Source organism: Geotrypetes seraphini, chromosome 2 (genome assembly GCF_902459505.1).
Source record: "Geotrypetes seraphini chromosome 2, aGeoSer1.1, whole genome shotgun sequence".
NCBI classification, from domain to species: Eukaryota; Metazoa; Chordata; class Amphibia; order Gymnophiona; family Dermophiidae; genus Geotrypetes; species Geotrypetes seraphini.
Window position 1 is genome coordinate 158003133 of NC_047085.1, and position 19767 is coordinate 158022899.

The following is a 19767-nucleotide window of genomic DNA, read 5'->3' on the forward strand; positions in this document are numbered from 1 at the left end:
TGCCCTGTGGCAAATTAGACCAGAGAGGCCCCAAGGGATGAGGTCATTTGAAGGGAGAACCACCTTGTCATGGTGAAATACTGTATACGTTGGGTCGAAAACCAATACCTGAAGTTTGCTGACTCGATGAGCAGAAGTGACAGAAATCAAGAAAAACACTTTCTAAGTGAGGAACTTGAGAAGAGTAGACGCTAGTGGCTCAAATGGTGGTTTCATCAACTTGGCAAGGACTACATTAAGATCCCAGACAACTGGAGGTGGTTTTAGCGGAGGTTTGTCTTTCAAAAGTCCTTTCATAAACTTGGAAACCAAAGGATGAGTGGCCATTGACAGGAGCATGGAAAGCACTAATAGCACTGAGATGGACTTTAACCAAAGTGATTTTGAAGCCAGAAGTAGAAAGATGGAGAAGATAATCCACAACTGAAGGAAGTAAAGAGAAGGAAGGTTCATGGTGATGAAGAGTACACCAGGAAGTAAAACGTATCCACTTCTGTTGATAGCATTGCTGAGTAGATGATTTTCTGGATGTAGTAATAAAGGCTTGAACAGGATCAGAGAGATGATAATCTGTTGAAGTTACACCGAAAGGTGTATCAGGCTGTCAAGTGTAGAGATTGCAGACTGGGATGCAACATGGATCCATGACTCTGAGTAGAAATGGAAAGATCTATAATAGAATTGGATCCTTGACAATCATCTGAAGTAGAAGGGAGAACCAAGGTTGTCTGGGCCACCGAGGAGCTATCAGAATCATGGTAGCTGATTCTCGCTTGAGTTTGACTAAAGTTTTCAGAATGAGAGGGAATGGCGGAAATATAAACAGAAGCTTGTTCGTCCAATCCAGAAAGAATGCATCTGCCTCGAGACACTGCGGTGAGTACTGTCTGGAGAAGAATTGAGGCAGCTTGTGATTGAAGAAAGAAACAAATAGATCTATCTGTGGAGTTCCCCATAACTGGAAGATGTGAAGGAATACTTTGGAGTTGAGTCCACTTGTGCGGCCAGAGGAATCTGCTGAGTTTGATGGCAATTACATTCTGTTTCCCTTGAATATATATAGCCTTTAGGAATATGTTGCAAGGGATTGCCCAATTCCAAATGTATTGGGCTTCTCAACAAAGAGGAAGAGAGCCCGTGCCGCCCTGCTTGTTGATGTAATACATCGTGACTTAGTTGTCCGTTCGAACTAGGATGACGTGGTTGGAAAGAGAATTCTGAAAAGTATTGAGCATCTCAAATAGCCTTTAACTCTAGAAGGTTGATATGAAATTACTTTTCTTGCAAAGTCCAGTAACTCTATGTCTTGAGGCCGTCCAGGTGAGCCCCCCCAAGCATAAATGGATGCATCTATGGTGAGGACTGGAAAGATTGATGGAATTCATCCACCACTGAAGAGATTTCTGAAGTGGTGAAGCGACATTGATCCTTGGGATAAGGGGGTCAAAGGCTTGAGACCACTGAGATGCAAGGGTCCACTGAGCTGTTCTGAGATGTAGATGAGCGAATGGGATAACATGGACTGTGGATGCCACATGGCCTGAGTAGCCTCATCTGTCTGGCTGAAATGGTCTGCAGAGTGGAGACTTGATTGCAAAGATGAGTCAAAGTATCTTTTTTTTGTTGAGGAAGATAAGCCCGTAACTGATTGGTATTGAGAATGGCTATGAAATGGAGATATTGTAATGGTTGAAGTTGGGACTTTGGAAAGTTGACTTCGAATCTAAGTTGCTGAAGAAAAGTAATGGTCAGTTCGGTTGCTAAGTAAATTGCCTGAGGAGATATGGCCTTTATTAGTTAATCGTCGAGATAGGGAAACACTTGGGAGACTGTAAGTACAGAGAGTTTCTGCCATGACTACTAGGCACTTTGTAAAAACTCTTGGATAGGAAGCATGGCCGAACGGCAGAACTTTGTATTGATAATGCTGATGAGCTATCTGGAAACAGAAAAATTTCCTGTTGTCGGGATGTATGGAAATGTGCATGTAAGCCTCTGAGGTCTAGAGAGCACAGGCATTCGTTTTGATCTAGAAGGGGATATAATGTCTCTAGGGATAACATGCAGAACTTTTCTCTGACTAGATATTTGTTGAGATTACGGAGGTCGAGAACTAAATGCAGACCTCCCGTCTTCTTTGGAATTAGGAAGTACCTGGAGTAGAACCCCTAATTTTTCTGAGCAGAGGGGACTTTCTCTATGGCACTGAGTTGAAGAAGGGACATCTGCTAAGATGTAAAAGAGGACTCTCTTGGAGGGTGGTTTGGAGGAATGGATTTGAAATGAAGATGACTCCTTGATGACTGTAAGATCCCTTGTAATGATGGAAGACATCCTCTGATGGGGAAGAGGAAGAGGCTATAAAGTTGGGATATTGACTATGCTCTCCAGAAGCAGGTCAAAAAGATTGAGCCAGCTTCTGAGTAGCTGACAGTTGTTGTTTCTGAGATTTCTGCTATCTCTGTCTCTTTTGAGGTGGTGGTTTAGCAGAGGAAGAAGAGGCAGGATACCGTCTCTTATAAGTGTAAGAAGTCGACTTTTTGAGCACGCTTAGCAGTTTGAGACTTCTTGGGTTTGTTCAAAGTGTTCCAACTCTGCTCATGCTAGGTAAGTTTCTGTGTGGCCATTTCAATCTTTTCTCCAAAAAGTTCCTCTCCCACACATGGTATGTTGGCCAAGTGGTCCTGAAGATTTATATCCATGTCAGAGACCCGTAGCCAAGCAAGCCTTCTCATAGCCACAGCCATGGCAGAAGCTCTGGATGAAAGTTTGAATGCATTAAAAGCAGCACATGTCATATACTTTCTGGTTTGTAGAAGGCAATGAGTGATGTGCTGAAATTTAGGAAGATGGGCAGTCGGAATATATTGTTCGAAGACTGTCAACTTCTTAACTAACTGAAATAAAAAGACAAAGAAATTATAGTTTAAAACTCTGTTGGATAACATAGAGTTTTGGTATAAACAACAGCCAAACTTGTCCATGGTTCTGCCTTCATGACCTGGAAAGGCCGTAGCATAAACTCTGGAACTAGAAGACTTCTTAAGGGTGGAATCCACCAGCAACGACTGATGCTGGAGTTGTGGTCTATCAAACCACGAGCAAGAGATGATTATATAGAGGAAATCTATCTTTCTAGGTGCTATAGTGATGGAAAGTAGAGTTTCCCAGTTCTTTAGGAGAACCTCTTTAAGAAGATAATGAAATAGAAGCTTCAAGAGTTCCTTGGGAGGTTCAGCAAAATCCAATGTCTCCAGGAATTCAGCTCTGGGTTCCATGTCTGCTTCTAATTTGACAGGAAGATCTTTACCCAGTTGTCTAATGTATTTAGTGAAAGAGAGACCTTCAGGAGGAGATCTCCTTCCAGGAGGCAGAGGAGATGGCTATGATAGTATCTCATAAGATTCAGGAGCTGACATGGTAGCTTCACATTCAGAATCATTATGAGTAGAAGACAAATCAGGGTCCTGATCTAGATTAAGAGAGTCTCTGTGATGGTGGTACCGATCTGACAAAGTTGAAGATAGAGATCGTCGGTACCGAGAAGAATGCTTTGAGACAGAGTATTTTGAAGAAGAGTGTCAATGTGAATGTCGATGCTTCGATGATGATCGCTGATGCCCCGAAGAACAATGTTGGTGCTTCAATGAGGATTTCCGATGTCCTGATGAAGATCTCTGATGCTTCAATGTAGAACTCCAATGTCTTGCTGGAGAACGAGAATGCTTTGAAGGAGAGAATTGGTGCTTTGATGGAGATCGGTGCTTGGAAGAAGAGGAACATCAACGCTGTGAATGAGAGCGTCGATGCTTTGAGGAGGCAGAAGGATGCTCTGAAGAAGCGTGTCAATGTCAACTAGATGAGCATCGATCAGAAGCAGAACGACGCTTAGAAGCAGAGTATGAAGTGGTACCTTGAGGCCTATGAGAGCTATGCTCGAGCTGGGTCGGTACCAACAGAGCTGGTGTAGGCACTGATGTGGAGAACAGTTTGAAAATATCACCAATCTCCTTGCACAATATGTCATTGACATGGGTTCGAAGATCCTGCACCAATACCTGAGACTGAGTGGGTAACGAGGGGTGGGAGATATTGAGGAGGATACATGCCCAGAAGACACTGTCTGCATAGAAGATCATTGGCGTCGGCATTTGGCCTGCAACGCTGTTTAAGAAGCGATTGGCTTCTTAGCAGGCTTCCCCTAGGCAGGGATATCCGATGTTGATGCAGGCATTGGTGGTACTGAAAATCGGGATTTTTCTAGTGAATCTATGACGGTACTAAAAAGTCTCTCCTGCTGGAGACGTCAGGCCTTTACTGAACGTTTTTGTAAGGTAGAGCAACGGAAGCAGACCTGATGTTTAGGGCTGAGGCACTGAATACACCAGCTGTGTGGATCAGTGATAGAGATGTGGCGCTGATACCAATAGCACTTTTTAAACCCGCTTAGCGTCTTACAAATGGATGGGAAGATTTGGGTGGCAAAGTCAAACTCAATTTTAACTGAGGAAAAGCTGCTGAAAGGGGGGAAAAAAAGAGACCCAAAGGACTCAAACAAGGCACGACGGGAACGGAAAAAAATTAACTATTTTTCTTTTTTTTACCTGAAAGAAAGTTTAAACTAAAATGAAACAAAGAAATGAGACAAGGCTCAAAATTTTAACGCGCTGAAGTAAAAGCAATGCAGCACAATAAAACACAACTTCTTCACCTTGAGAAAAACAAAAAACTGAGGTACCTCAAGCCTACATTGGGCAGGAAGGCACTCGCGCATGCACAGTGCGGGCAGTCTGAAAGCTTTTAAGCTCTTAAAGTGCCGGTGCACTTTTCAATGTCCATGCTGGGCTCCGTGGATGACGACTCCCACATGTGAGAATATGCTGCCTGCTTGTCCTTGGATAATACTTCTATGTCTCTTCAGATCTTGCAGCATATTTCTGCCATTGTGCTTGCCTTAAAATCTTCTATGCACTTCTCTTCATTGAGGCAAAATAGTTAATAACCTAGTTACCATTCATTTTCATATGCTCTGCAAACTAACTCCTGAACTGAGTCCTTTTCTTCATCATGTACCTAGTAACATGTGTGCAGATGCCTTGTTAACCACAGTCTTCGGCCTGCAGGAGTTTCTGCATCAGCCCCTCAGTTATCCATTTTGCAGAAAGGCTCTTGATGTTTGTATTGAACTAGAATCAGTGCTGCACACTAGGTTTCAACTAGTTTCAGTAAGTGTTTTTGTTCACTGATTTGTAATAAACAATTGGAAATTATAAGATTGAATCTTCATGTCTTGGATGCTGAGCTGGTTTATATCTCACTGTTTAGTACTACAATGGAATATGTCATATGAGAACAGCACAGCTTCATATGATATGCATTAGCTTTTTCTGTGCAGCAGATTGGCAATTATCACCTTATTTAAACCTTCTGTCTCTTCCTTTTTACACTCTTTCCATAATCCTCCAGCATTCTGGCAGTGGTCTATTCAAATATATGTCCTGCTGCTACTGCTGTTCTCTGTTCTACTATTAAAATCTATTCAAATCCCTGGCTAATAGCCTTTGGCAGTTTGGCACAAGAGTATGCACAGTTAAACACTAATCTACTATCAGTCACCCTGAAAAGTGCAAAGCAGCCTTTTTTTTTTTTATATATAATATTTATTTATTGGGCATAAAAAATATCAGACAGTACAACATCAAGCTTGTATATGGCAGCAACATCAAAATTGAAACAAAACCCAAAAAGCATCGCCAATACATGAATAGATATCATCAAAACAGCCCAATACAGCATTTTATTCTTAACCCCAATCCGCCCTCCATGTGAACCTCCCGTCTATTCCTTCTCCTCCCCTCCCCCCCCCAAGAACTCCCCAAACCCAACCCCAACCCAAACCCAGACCCGTGTGGTGCATAACACTTGGCAAGAAGACATACCAAGTAAAGTGTAGAAAGAAAGAGAATAAGAAAGAGAGTGCGAAAAGGAATCAGGACATACGTCCCAGCACAGGCCCTGTGAAGTACAGAGCTCACGGACCCCCACCCCCACCTCAGTGTCCCATCGCTCAATTATTCAATAGTATGCTTCGTTCCCTATGAGAGAGGGACATCCAGTACCCCTCCCACACATCCTGAAATTTGGCCCACCTACTCTCGTCATGGGACCCCACCATCTTACGCTCGATCAGCGCCATTTCAAATAGGGACCCCTGCCATTGGGGAAAGGATGGGCTAGAGGAAGCCCGCCAAAATATTAAGATGGTCCTCTTAGCCAGGAGTAGAGCCTTAAACACCAACAATTTTTGTCCCCCAGAGCAATTTGAGAGAGCCGTTCCGTCGTAGAACAGTGCTACCTCCGGGGTACATGCTGGGAGCGTAAGGGAGAGGGAGGACAAAAAAGCCCACACTCGCTTCCAGAAACCCTGTATGAGAGAACATCCCCAGAACATATGTCCCAGGGTGGCGGGAGTCACTGAGCATTTGGGACAGTGCTCGTGCTCCGCAAAGCCCGCTCTGTAAGCTCTCCGAGGGGAGATGTACGTTCGCTGAAGGAATTTATACTCCTGTTCTCTGTGTATCATATTGCAGGAAAGGGAGCGCAGGAAACCAAAACAATGGGAAAGCAAATGGGGTGTAATAGTACAGTTCAGGTCAGCGCTCCATGCCCCAGCCAAGAAAACAGCCCTCTCCGAAAACAAGAACAGCCCCAGCTCAGTAACATAAAAACGCAGGCGCGGAGCAGAATCCTCTCCCAATGCTAGGCAGCGACCCAATCTCTTAGCCGCCGCTGCGCATCGGTCAGCCCCCTTAAGCCCAGCAATATAGTGACGAAGCTGTCCATAACTAAACGTATCCACTCGATCTAACCCATATAAGGACACCAGTCCCTCGGCGGATATAATAACCCCATGGTCATCAAGAACATCTCCCACTCTCCGAATTCCCCGCAAATGCCAAAGTCGAAATACCTGATTGTCATTACCCGGGCTGAACAGGGGGTTCCCGGTAAGCGGCAACAGTGGAGAGGCATTGTAAGGTATACTCAGACGCTTACAAAGCAATTTCCAGATGATTCTCATATATGCCCATACCACGTGTCTCCGTTGTATTAGGTCTAACTGGGCCGATGGGGCATGCAACAAGAACAATCCGGAGACCGGATATAAAAAGTCCCGTTCAACGGTAAATGTCAAGAAGGAAGAGCTCTCTAAACACCAATCTCGGAGCAGTCTCATACCACACGCTAGATTATAAGCTCGTAAGTCCAAAAGACCGAATCCGCCCTGTGCCTCCGGTAGCATCAATACACTCAGGGGCAATCTGGGCCGCCGACCCCTCCACAAAAATATCCGCAGGGCTCCATATAACTCATCTAGATCCGCCCGGCGCAACCAAAGCGGCAGAGTCTGTAGCAAATAGAGCCAACACGGCACTATCATCATGTTATATAAGAAAATTCGACCTGCCATGGAGACTGGCAGAGCTCCCCATAGGCGGAGGCTCTCAATAGACCGTCGAAGTAGGGGTCGGACATTGATCTCATATAGGCGAGATAACGACGCTGGGATGAAAACTCCCAGATATTTTACCTGTAAGGAGGCCTCCTTCATGGGGAAATCTGACCAATTATGCGCGATACTTAAATGGATAGGCAAAGCCTCAGATTTAGATACATTAAGCTTCAGACCCGATAGTGCTCCAAACGAATCAAACAGGTCCAACAAAGGGGAAAGATGAGCAACCGGATCGGTGAGGAGGACCATGATATCATCCGCGAAGGCCATGCATCTCAAGGATGAGCCCCTCATCTCCACTCCCACGATCGAAGGATGGGTGCGGATACCCAATAATAGAGGTTCTAGAAATAAGATGTAAAGTAGTGGGGACAAAGGGCAGCCCTGCCTAGTGCCTCGCCGCAGAGAGAAAACCGAGGATGGTTGCCCATTGACCAGCACCGCAGCTTCCGGATTGGAGTATAGTGCTTGTAGAGCCCCCATAAAAAACCCCCCAATCCCATATCGTTGTAACAAGGGGAACAGAAAAGCCCACTCCACCCGGTCAAAGGCCTTTTCGGAGTCAAAACTAATAGCCAGAGCTCGCTGTTCCTGGGAAGTGCAATGGGCCAGTGCAATCAAGAGCTTACGGACATTATGACCTGCCTGTCTCCCCTTCACAAAACCCGCTTGTTCCACCCCTACCAACGATGGAACCATAGGGGCCAATCTATTAGCCATTATTCGGGCTAAAATTTTTAAGTCAACGTTGATAAGTGAGATAGGGCGGTAAGACTCCACCAGAAGCGGGTCTTTACCAGGTTTAGGTAAAACTGTTATCAACGCCCGATTGGATCCCATCGGAAACTGTCCCCCGTCCACTGACTGTTGAAAATAGTTTCGCAGCGGGTCCGCCACATAGCCTTGGAGTATCCTATAGAACTCCCCACTATAACCGTCCGGGCCCGGGGACTTACAGAGAGGAAGAGTCTTTAGTACCCCCAATACCTCCTCCCGAGTAATTACGGTGGCCAATCTGTCTCTATCCTCCTCTGAAAGGCTCGGTAGGGGTAGAGAGTCTAAGTAGTCTTGAATCTGAACATCCTTATCCACCACCTCCGCCGAGTAAAGGTTACTATAAAATGTAACAAAGAGCCGTTCTAAATGGGATTGTGCTGTCACTAGTCGTCCCCCGGCCTCCCTGAGAGAGGTAATGGAAGAAGACCCCCTCCGCGCCCTAGTTAACTGAGCCAGCATTCTACCCGGCTTGTTGCCAAAGCGATGTAACCTATACTTATAGTAAAAGAGGGTCTTTTGGGCTCGTTCATGTAAAAGGGCATGGAGCGCCGACTGCGCCATCCGAAATTCCCGTTTATGAGATCCCGTAGGGGACCGCAGGGCCAAAAGCCTGCTCTCCCTAACCTTGCGCTCAAGGGCCAGAATCCTGGCCGCCAACATTTTCTTTTTACGAGCGCAATATGCCAACACCGCACCCCTAAGCACCGCCTTAGCTGTTTCCCAAAAGAGACATCCATCCCCAATATGCTCCCCATTGAATTCTGCATAATCTCGCCACTGTTGCTCAAGGAAAGTTTTGAATTCAGGGTCTGAGTACAATGCTACAGGAAATCTCCATTTACCCCCTCCACCCTGTTGGCCCCCTGTCAAGTTCACATCCATCCACACCGGAGTGTGGTCAGAAATGACCAGCGCACCTATTTCTGAGGTATATACTGCTGAAAAGAAAGAGCGAGACAAGAAGACAAAATCAATTCTAGATGAAGAATCATGTGCTCTAGAGGAATGTGTGTAGTCTTTTTCATCAGGGTGCAGAGTTCTCCAAACATCCACCAAATTCAAAGCATCCATCCACGCCCTTAGCCCATTGTCAGATCTACCCGACGGCCGGAGGTCTCCCCTGACAGAATCCAATACGGGATCCAAAACAGAATTAAAGTCCCCCAAGAATATCATAGGGACCTCCGGCGTCAGAGAGACGGACATCAGAATCCCCAAAAGTTTCTTGTAAAAGGCTCGTTGGGCACTATTGGGAGCATATACTGAGACCAAAAGCACCGGCCTATGGGATAGCTTGCCCTGAACTATCACATAATGGCCATCTGGATCTGAAATAATTCGGGAATGTTCAAAGGGTATCGCTTTATGGATCAGTAAGGCCACCCCGGCCTTTGCCTTAGGGGAAGAGGCTGAAAAGCATTGCCCTACCCACGACCTTTTCAATTTACCATGTTCTACTTCACTAAGTTTAGTCTCCTGCAACCCCACAATATCTGCCTGGTGTCTTGCTAAATGTTGTAAAATCTTAGTCCTCTTAATAGGAGAATTGATTCCCGAAACATTCCACGTCACACAGCGAACTCCTCTCTTAGGGGACATCCCACACAAAATTCATGTCCACTTTCAAACCATAGAAAGAGAAACTCGTTGCCAGGAGTCCCAGCCCTCCCCCTAGCAACCAACCATCCAATCCCCTTTCATCCATGTCCACGTCAACACCACACACATCCCCTCCCTCCCCCCCCCCCTCCCAGGACCCTCACAACCCCTCCCCACCCTACCTCCCCCCTTGAAATACCACCACCACGCCATGGAGGGCTTACAGAGGCCCAGTCCCCCTCCCCCGACCCATATAAACAGTGCCCCAAATATTCCCATCTCTAAAGCACAACATAGTAAACCAGAATTTAACACATAAATATGTCTATTCCCCATCCCAGCTAAGTTAACAAGCCCGGGTGTCCTCACCGAGTGCAGCCCTTAAGCCCCTTAGAAAAAACCCATCTAGTGAGTACTGATAAGCCAGCACTTAGCATATGAACATAGTCTCACAGACCCTAGAGCCATAGAAACAGCATACATCAAGGCAGTCCCACTGAAAGCCCTGGAAAGGGGCTCACCCGTTCTTCAGCAGCCTTAGGCCGCCAGTCACTGGACGCCAGGAGCCAGCGCGCCCCTTCAGGTGCGAGCAGCCAAATCAGGATACCAGGCGTTCAGCTGCGCGCGGGCCGCCGCACTCGTGTCAAACACTACAGGTTGTCCATTGTAAAGAACCCGAAGTTTGGCTGGAAATTGTAGGGTAAACCGCAACTGTTTCTCCACCAAGATTTTGCAGACGGGCGAATAGCCTCTCCGCAGGGCCGCCACCTGCGCCGAGTAGTCCTGAAACAGCAGAATCCTATGGTTCTGGAATAAGAGTTCTTTCCGTTGTCTAAAGTTCTTCAACAGCAAATCCTTAATAGCAAAATTCAGGATGCGTATGATCACTATTCTGGGTTTAGGTGACCCCTCCTGCTTTCTGCCCAGTCTGTGAGCCCTCTCAATCCTGAGAGGGCCGAAGGTAGAGGCTAAAAGCAGCTCCTCCGCTAGCCATTTTTCCAGCACTGTATGTAGGTCAGAATCCAGCACAGTCTCTGGGATGCCTACCAAACGTAAGTTATTTCGCCTGGAGCGATTCTCCAGGTCTTCCAGCTTGTCTGATGTGCCTTGGACTGTACATTTGAGCTGACGCAGTTCTTCCTGCACCAGAGTGAGGGAATCTTCGGTAGTGCTCACACGCTGCTCCACCTCAGTCACCCGGTTATTGAAGGTAGTCACTGAGGCTGAGAGTGATGCCAGGGATTCGGTAACCTGATCCAGCCTAGTCCCCAGTGCCAGAACCACCGCCTCCGTAATTCGTGCGACCATGTCCTCGCACGTGGCTTCCGCGGTCTCCGGGGCGCCCGCCATTTTGTTTTCGGCCCCCACTCCCGGCTTCGGTTTTTCGCGCTCCTTTCTGCCGCCTCTAGTTGCCATCTCCGGGGTTCCTTTTTGGACAAATTTGTCCATATAATTGCTGGCTGGTTATGAAGCAATTTGGGGTATTTTCGCATAGAGAATCTTGTTCAAAAGGGCCGGTGCAGAGGGAGAACAGCGGAGCTCAGGGGAAACACGTCTTCCCTGCGCTCTGCACGGCCACGCCCCCGCAAAGCAGCCTTTTAACACAGAAAATTTTAATAATTTCAATGAGCTTTTATGGGGTAAGAAATTATTGCCAGGACTGAAGCTGAAACTGCAAGGAACAAGGTTAGTTCTTGTTGCACCTCCAACTCTCTGAACCTACCAACAACCTGAATATGTAAAACTAGCTAGAAAAAGTATATAATAATTAGCACTATTTCCCCTTCACCCAAATCAGAGGGAAGGCTTCTGGCTCAGCCGTGGGACATGTGTAGGAGTCGCCGCTCATGACTTTGTGAAGAGAAATGATTGTGGTTGGAAGGAGAAGGGAGCTGGCCAGAAGAAGGTAAACACCCACGGGAGGAAGGCATGTACTTGGGGCACAGAACGGAGGGAAGGAAGGAGGGAAAGGGGTGAATTGGTACACGGGAAGAAGGGAGAGGGGCATGTTGGGACACCAAAAGTAGAACGAGGACCCCCATTCTTAAGTACGAGTCCAACATAAGTCAGATGTTCATAAAATGGGGACTGCCTGCATCACTTACAGAAATGGATAACACTATTATGTTCTTCTTTATATGTTGTTAAATGTTGTATTTTTATGCAAATCTTATTAATAAAAATACAAAGTCCAAAAAAATTCTGTCACAGATGTGTGAGCCACCTAAGTCCTAACTCTCATCTCTTTGTCATTCCCTCTATAGTCCCCTACTCTATCTGGCTTATCATTACCTCTTAAATTCCCTACCTGAGCAGCATGTATAGATTCACCCTTTTGTCCTGTTTGTCTGTCATAATTAGATTATAAGCTCTTTCGAGAAGGGACTGTCTCTTGAGTGTTTAATATATAGCACTGCGTGCATCTGGCAGAGCTATAGAAATGATAAGTAGTAGTAGTAGACTGGTGTATTCACTGATTTAATCATTCCCTTGAGAGGCTTAGTCACAATGCCCATGTCCAGCATGCACGGTCTACAGGTGGAGAACATAAGCTGTGCAGTTAAAAACACAAAACTGATGCAGCTAAGACTGGTCAGTTTAAATAGTAACACTGAAAATGACCACTGTAAATGACCGTTTTGACGCTATGGTGGTTGAATGTTTATGAGAGGGAGTGGGAACCTTGATAAAGCCCATCAATTTGCACGGGCAAAACATGTCGGTGTGTTTATACAAACTCCCCTGCACATCGTCTTGCTAAAAGCTAAGTACTTTTAGTATTTATAACTTATTTATAATTAAAACGCAAGAAGTATAATAGAAAATATATGCTGGTTCCAATGAGGAGTGGGAGCGTAAAGCCATGCCCTATGAGAAAGTTTGAGTGCATGGTGGCCCGCTGAGGAACAGTGAAGAAAAATAATTGAAAAATAAATTATAAGTGTGAATGAAGGTTGGTAACGCTGCGGGATAATTTCTCTCAGCTGAATTGGACACTGTAAATGACCAGCATGGTCCATCTAGTCTGTCCAGAAAGGTGGCTAGCTGGCTAAATCTCAATGGTGAAAGATAGACTATCCTTTTAGGTGGATCTATCTTAAGAACATAAGAATTGCCGCTGCTGGGTCAGACCAGCGGTCCATCGTGCCCAGCAGTCCACTCACGAGGCGGCCCCCAGGTCGAAGACCTGTGCCCTAACTGAGACCAGCCCTACCTGCGTTCGTTCTGTTTCAGCAAGAACTTGTCCAACCTTGTCTTGAATCCCTGGAGCGTGTTTTCCCTTATGACAGACTCCGGGAGAACTTAGCCAGCAAGTTGCTGAATACTAGCAGTGACTGGCTGTCACATGATATTGCCAGTCACCAGCCAATCTGCTAAGCCAGATATTCAGTGGGAGAAGGCTGTTTAAATCTCCTGCTAAATATCATGGGATAGCTGGCTATGCACTATTTAGTCATCCAGAAGCTGTTCCCAGCTAGCTAAGTAGCACTGAATACCAAGCCCAATATGGATAAACTGTGGAGAAGGGGGTTATAAAACAAACACTAGGCAGCTAAAAAAGGTACACTTCCCCCTCCATATTCGCTGGGGTTAGGGGCAGAGCCGGCCCGCGAATATGGAAAAACCACGAATAATATTCAGGCCGGTTCTGCCCTTATCCCCGGCTCCCCATGGCTATTTTAAGCCTCCCCTTAAGCCTTATTTGGTGGTCTAGCGGGTTTTCAGGCAGGTGCGATCTTCCCACGCTCCTGCCCCATGCAGATCGCTCACAGGAAATGGCTGCCTTGAACTCCCTTAGTCTCTCGAGCCTTTTCCTGTGAGCGATCTGAACGGAGCAGGAGCGTGGGAAGATCGCTCCTGCCTGAAAACCCGCTAGACCACCAGGTAAGGCTTAAGAAGGGGGCTTATAGGGCTAAAAAAAAGCCTGAAAAATTAAAATTTATTTTTTGGTCAAAAATCGCAAATAACTGAATCCGTAGATATGGAATTCGTGAATAGGGAGGGGGAAGTGTATATCTCTTTTCATAATGTAGTGTTGTTGCCATGTTAATCCACAGTAATAAATAAAAATAAAACAAGAAAAAGGAAAATAAGGTGATACCTTTTTTTATTGATGCATATTCTTATTAAAAACTTGATCAAAGTGAAATCGAATCACTCAGTTCTGGAAAAATATAGCTAGCATGTGGCCATGAAAAAAGAGAATTGGTAACTATGGTGAAAAATGTGAGTGAAAACTATAAAGGAAAAGAACAGCTCAATTGAAAGAGAAACTTTAGAAAAAAAATGAACAGAGCACCTGGAGGTAAAGAAAGAGCATCACTAATTTGACAGCCTTACCCAATCTGCATTTTTCAGTTCATCGAGGTCTATGCAGTATCTGTCACTCATTCCTTTGTCCATTTCCTGAATCCTCCTGAGATTCTACCAATGAAGAGAAAAGGACGAAACAGCACTTAGACACCTTCATTTGTAACACAGTGTTAGTAAGTCTGCTATGTCACCCATGTTTTCATCATTGTAAAAATGCATGATTGACATGCAACAAAACTTTTAGAATTCAAAAGGATTCGCATCTGCAGTAGCCTAGGTGCTGCTCTTAAAATAGATAGCTTTACATTTTGGAGAAAAGCCAGGTTTTCAGATGCTTTCGGAATAATTGGAATGAGCCTAGGTACCGCAGTGGGGCAGGGAGGTTATTCCAAAGCTCAGTGAATTTGAAGAAAAGGGATTTCCCTAATTTACCTGCATACATGACGCCTTTTAACGAGGGGAAAGATAGTTTGAGTATGTGGCCGGATCAAACAACTTGTAATCTAAAACCCAAGTACAGCACATACTGTAACTTCATCTATGGATGACTGCTACAGAGTTTTTCAATAACATAATAAATGACGGCAGATAAAGACCCAAATGGTCCATCCAGTCTGCCCAAACATACACTCTTCATAATTTAATTTAAATTGTTCTTTCTCTTAGATATTTCTGGGCCAGAAACCCAGAGCTCTGCCCGGCACTGTGCACAGGCCCCATCTACTGGAGTCTCCATCAAAGCCCACACTAGCCCATCCAAACCATCCCAGCCCATCCTCAACTGAATGGCCATATACGGGACACAGATGTATTAGTGAAAGAAGGAAGATAAAAAATGGAACTGCAAGATTAAAAGATGCTATGAACCGATATGTGGAGAGTGATGAGGAAAAAGCAAATGTGCTAAACAAATACTTCTTTTCTATGTTCATGGAAGAAAATCCTGGAGAAGGACCGAGGTTGTCTGGCAAAGTTACACATGAGAATGAAGAAGATACTGCCCTGTTCAAGGATTACCTTGCCCATTCCCTCCAGCATTTCTGGAAGAAGTTTTTAGAAAATATACATTAAGCAGGTCTACAATAAATTGTTTTCTAACAAGCCCATAGAAAGAGTGGGAGAAACTTCTATTAGCCATGATGCCTGGACACCCTGATATTTTTAACATATAGAATCAGAGTTCCTAGTGCCATCTTTCAATGAGATAGTAAATGGAAAAGGAGGATGCCTTGTAAAAGATCATGTGCCACCAGCACTGACTAATTGACTGTGTGGTGAGATCATCCTAAATCCGCCCAACAAACTCATCCTAGCTTTCTGAGCTGGGCTGGAACGCCCCAGTTGGGACCTGAAGTTCCATGTGAGGACTGGCATTTAATGATAAGAAATACATAAACAAGAGGGGCAGCAACTGCTGTCACCAGGTCCCACACTGGAACCTTTATCTACAACTGGTAGATCCTCTTCAGATTCCCCAAAGCCAGCTCAATCCAGATTTAGAGCTAACCCGAGAGACAGCATAGTTGTAAGGTGGTGTGTATTTGCTAACAATTAGAGAATGATACGGTGGTTGTTACCCGCGGCTAGCCATGAGTAGCCGCGGGAAACCCGCCGAAATGGGGAAAGAAAATATAGTGGTCGCTGCGGGGACAAGGCCATTCACCGCCCTGTGGAGCAGTGAATGGTCTTGTCTCCGCAGTGAGGCAATCAAGGATTGCGCAGTCCAGCAGCCCCAACCCACGCGATCGCAGTGTTCCGCCATCTCCCTCCCACCACCTCACCTTAGATGCAGAGTTTGCCGGCTTTCTTTTTCGCCCAGTCGTACGTGGCTGCTCGAATTCTTCAATCTTGTCCTCTGCTGCAACTTCCTGTTTCCGGTTGCGTCAGAGGAGAAAATTGAACAGCTGAGCAGCCGCGCATGCACGGCTTTTTGAAAGCGTGCAGCTGGGTGAAAAAGAAAGCAGGCAAACTCGGCATCTAAGGTGAGGTAGAGGGAGATGATGGAACGCTGCAATCGGGCTGGAGGGGGCTGCTGGACCGCGCGATAGGAAGGAGGGAGTGAAAGGGAAAGAGATTCTGGGCAAAGAGAAAGAAAGAAACCCACAGCAGGAAAGAAAGGGGAGGGCAGGCAGGTGAGCCAGATGCTGGAAGCAGGGGGAAGGGGAAAGAGGGAAAGAAGCTAGATGGGATTGAAGAGAAGAGACACATTGGTGTGGATGAGAAAAGTTGCCAAATTAGAACGGTGTAGAAACCTCTAGAGTTTTTATAACACTCTTTATAATTCAGTGTTGAGTAGTGGGAAGGAGAGGCAGACAGACACCATGGTCGTCGTCATGCATTAGGGCAGCTATACAGTCCTAAAGAAAAGCACTTATAGGCTTTCTTTCAATAAGGAGAAAGTATGAAGCTTTCTCATCTTATTTTACTTTAAGTCCTTGTCCAAAGATCAGGTCTTTAGCTCGTACTTAACCTTAACCTCAACCTATGTTTAGTAATACATACCAAGTGTTCAAAATGGTTAGTGGTCTTTGTCATAAGGCATATGGGGACAGACTTAAAGATCTCAATATATATACTTTGGAGAAAAGGCAAGAGAGGGGGAGATATGATAGAGATGTTTAAATACCTAAAAGGCAGAAATGCGCATCAGTTGAGAGTCTCTTTCATTTGAATGGGGGCTCCAGAATGAGAGGGCATAGGATGAAGTTAAAAGAAGTAATCTTAGAAAATACTTTTTTACAGAAAGGTTGTAAATGCTTAGAATAGGCTCCCAGTAGAGGTGGTGGAGACAAGGACTGTGTCTGAATTCAAGAAAGTGTTGGACAGGCACATGGGATCTCTTAGGAAGAGGAGGAGATAGTGGGATGCTGTGGATGGGCCATTTGGCCTTTATCTGCCATCATATTTCTATGTTTCTATTCAGTGAAATTAGTGCAAAATATCTGTGCCTTTCACATTTGATATGACCAGTCACGAATTTGCAGCTCTATTACCTAAATTCAGTACACATTTTGCAGGAAGTCTGCAGATGCTGCTGTTGGTCTGTACTATTGTGTTTTCATGCAGGACACTGCAAATCTGCAACCACAGGGTTAAGCTGACACGGTTGCAATGTGGAGAAAAGAGCCCGCTTTGCTTTACAGATTCTGTTGATCTGCCTAATAAAGGCACAACTCAGACTCCAGAACCAATGGAACCTGACATTAGTGCCAGAAGGATGTTGCTTAGGAACCAAAAGGGTTTTTCACAGGCTTTTGAAAAGAGATCCAGTCTGAAGGGAAAAGAAAGAAGGGATATTCTGTCCATCTAGGGCAGAGGCCTGAGGGGTACCACCTCGAGCAGTTTGCTGAGTACACACTGGAAGCAACAATGATCAGAGACAGAGTTTCAGCCTGTAAGAAACATCTAGCAGAATCATGAGCGGAGCAACCCTCCCTCCTTCCTGCAGATAATGCAAAAGAGAAAGAAGGGCCAATGTAATAAGCAACGCTGTCCTTTAGCAGTGTTTCTCAACACGCAGTACATGTACCCCAGGGAGTACGCAGTCCGCCTGTTGGGGGTATGCGGGCTGGCCGCTGCCCGGGATCTCTCCCTGACTGGCCGCCCCCCCGGCTGAAGCCACCACCGCCGTTGCCGATTCTTCCCTGCCTCTTTGCCCGCTGCACCCTCCACCCCCAAGCTCCATCCTCCATCGCAATTCCAGGCAGGGATGGGCCAGGCGCGTGCAGGGACTCCTTGCAGGCCAGCCCACAAGCTTTTCCCCCAATGTCAATTCTGACTTCGGAGAGAAGGTTTCGGGCCAGCCAATCACTGCCTAGCTGACCCGGAACCTTCTCACCAACGTCAAAATGACGTCTGGGGGGGAAGGCTTGTGGGATGGCCATGTGCAGTCGCTGCACGCGCCTGGCCCATCCCGTCCCTGCTAGGGGGGGAAGTGTGTCGGGTGGCAGGATCAGTTTCGGAGGTGGTGCAGCTGGTAGGGAGGCAGGGATGAATCGGCTGCGGCGGGAGGGATCGGTTGGAGCATGTTGGGTGGTAGGGTCGGCTTCGGGGGTGGTTTTCTATTCCCTTTGTACTGTACAATTTTTATTCCAGTTTGGGTCTGAAGTAAAGAATATAGCTTGTAAACACAGGGCAATTGGAGGCGAAGTGCAAAACTTTCACCTCTGTTATGATCCCTGATGCCCCAAGAAGGCCCAGAACTCTGCCAAAGCTCTAAAAAGCAGTTTAGCCAAAGTATTTTGAAGATACTGGAGACTTAATATATCTATTTACTGAATGAGATACGATGTTGCATAGATGCAGGCTATCATAGATTTACTTGATCTTAGCACAGAGTTTGATCTAGATCAGTGTTCTTCAACCTTTTGACACCTATGGACCAGCGGAAATAAAATAATTACTTTGTAGACCGGCAGTTGAAGAACACTGGGGCTAAGTCATGCCCATCTCCACCCAATCTCCACCCCAGACCTCGTCCCATAATAGAACTAATTGTAACACCATTTTTTCCATTCATTTTTTCATATATAGACATCTAATATAATAAAATGCTAAGCACGCATGTGCACTCTTACCGCCGTGTTAACTGATCTGTAGTTCCGTGGTCGGCAGAATGCGCATGCGCGCTTACCACGCATCTCTCTCTCTCTCACAGCGGCTTGCTGGCTCTGGCCCTCACTGTAAGTTCGCAGCCGTCGTTGCCCCCTTCCCCCCCCTTTCCCGGCGCACAGGAACCCCCATTGACCCTCCCATCACGAGACGCACAAACCTCCCGGCTCCAGCAGCGGCCGCATCACACTAAAGACGCTGCTTCGTGGCCTTCCCATGCTCTGATTTCCTCTGCCACATCTCTGATGACATCATCAGAGACGCCAGCAGAGGAAATCAGAGCATGGGAAGGCCGCGAAGCAGCGTCTTTAGTGTGATGCGGCCGCTGCTGGAGCAATTAGGTTTGATGGTCGTCTTGCAGTGGGAGGGTCAATGGGGTCGGCTGCACGGCAGCGATAGTGGCAGGAGGGGGGAAGAGGGTTCTATTGCATGGGGGGATGGCTGGCAGGCAGATTGGCTTCAGAGGGTGCGGGAGGGACAAAGTGTGGAAGGCAGTGAGGGGGGGGGAGCACGGAAGAGAAGCTGCTAGACCGGGGAAGCAGGGAAGAGGGACCAGGGGAGCAGGGAAGAGGTACTGCTGGACCGGGGGAGCAGGGAAGAGGGACAGTGGGAGCAGGGAAGTGCTGCTGGACAGGGGGAGTAGAAAACAGGTGCTGCTGGACAGGGGGAGCAGGGAAGAGGTGCTGCTGGGAAAGGGGGAGCAAGGAAGAGGGGCAGGAGGAGTACGGAAGAGGTGCTGCTAGACAGGGGAAGCAGGGAAGAGGTGCTGCATGTGGTTTCTTGTTCCCTTTCCTTTTGTGCCCCACAGTTTGTTTGTATCATGGATAAATATTGTTGTGCTTTATTACTTAGAAGATACTATTTAGTAGATGCTGCTGATTGTTGGTATGTCTTAATGTTACGTTGCTTTCACTACTGTCCACAGTGTTTTAAATTATTTGTATGTGTAA

At 46.3% G+C, this 19767-nt stretch overlaps 1 protein-coding gene across 3 annotated transcripts in view; it reads right to left on the reverse strand.

The window, feature by feature from the left end:
• The window catches only part of SPIRE1 (spire type actin nucleation factor 1), a 297110-nt gene that overhangs the window by 124316 nt on the left and 153027 nt on the right, over positions 1-19767 (reverse strand). For all 3 annotated transcript variants that reach the window (XM_033934118.1, XM_033934119.1, XM_033934117.1), the window contains exon 5: positions 14234-14317. In XM_033934118.1, the coding sequence (XP_033790009.1) occupies positions 14234-14317 (84 nt within the window). The remainder of the gene's footprint in view (positions 1-14233; positions 14318-19767) is intronic.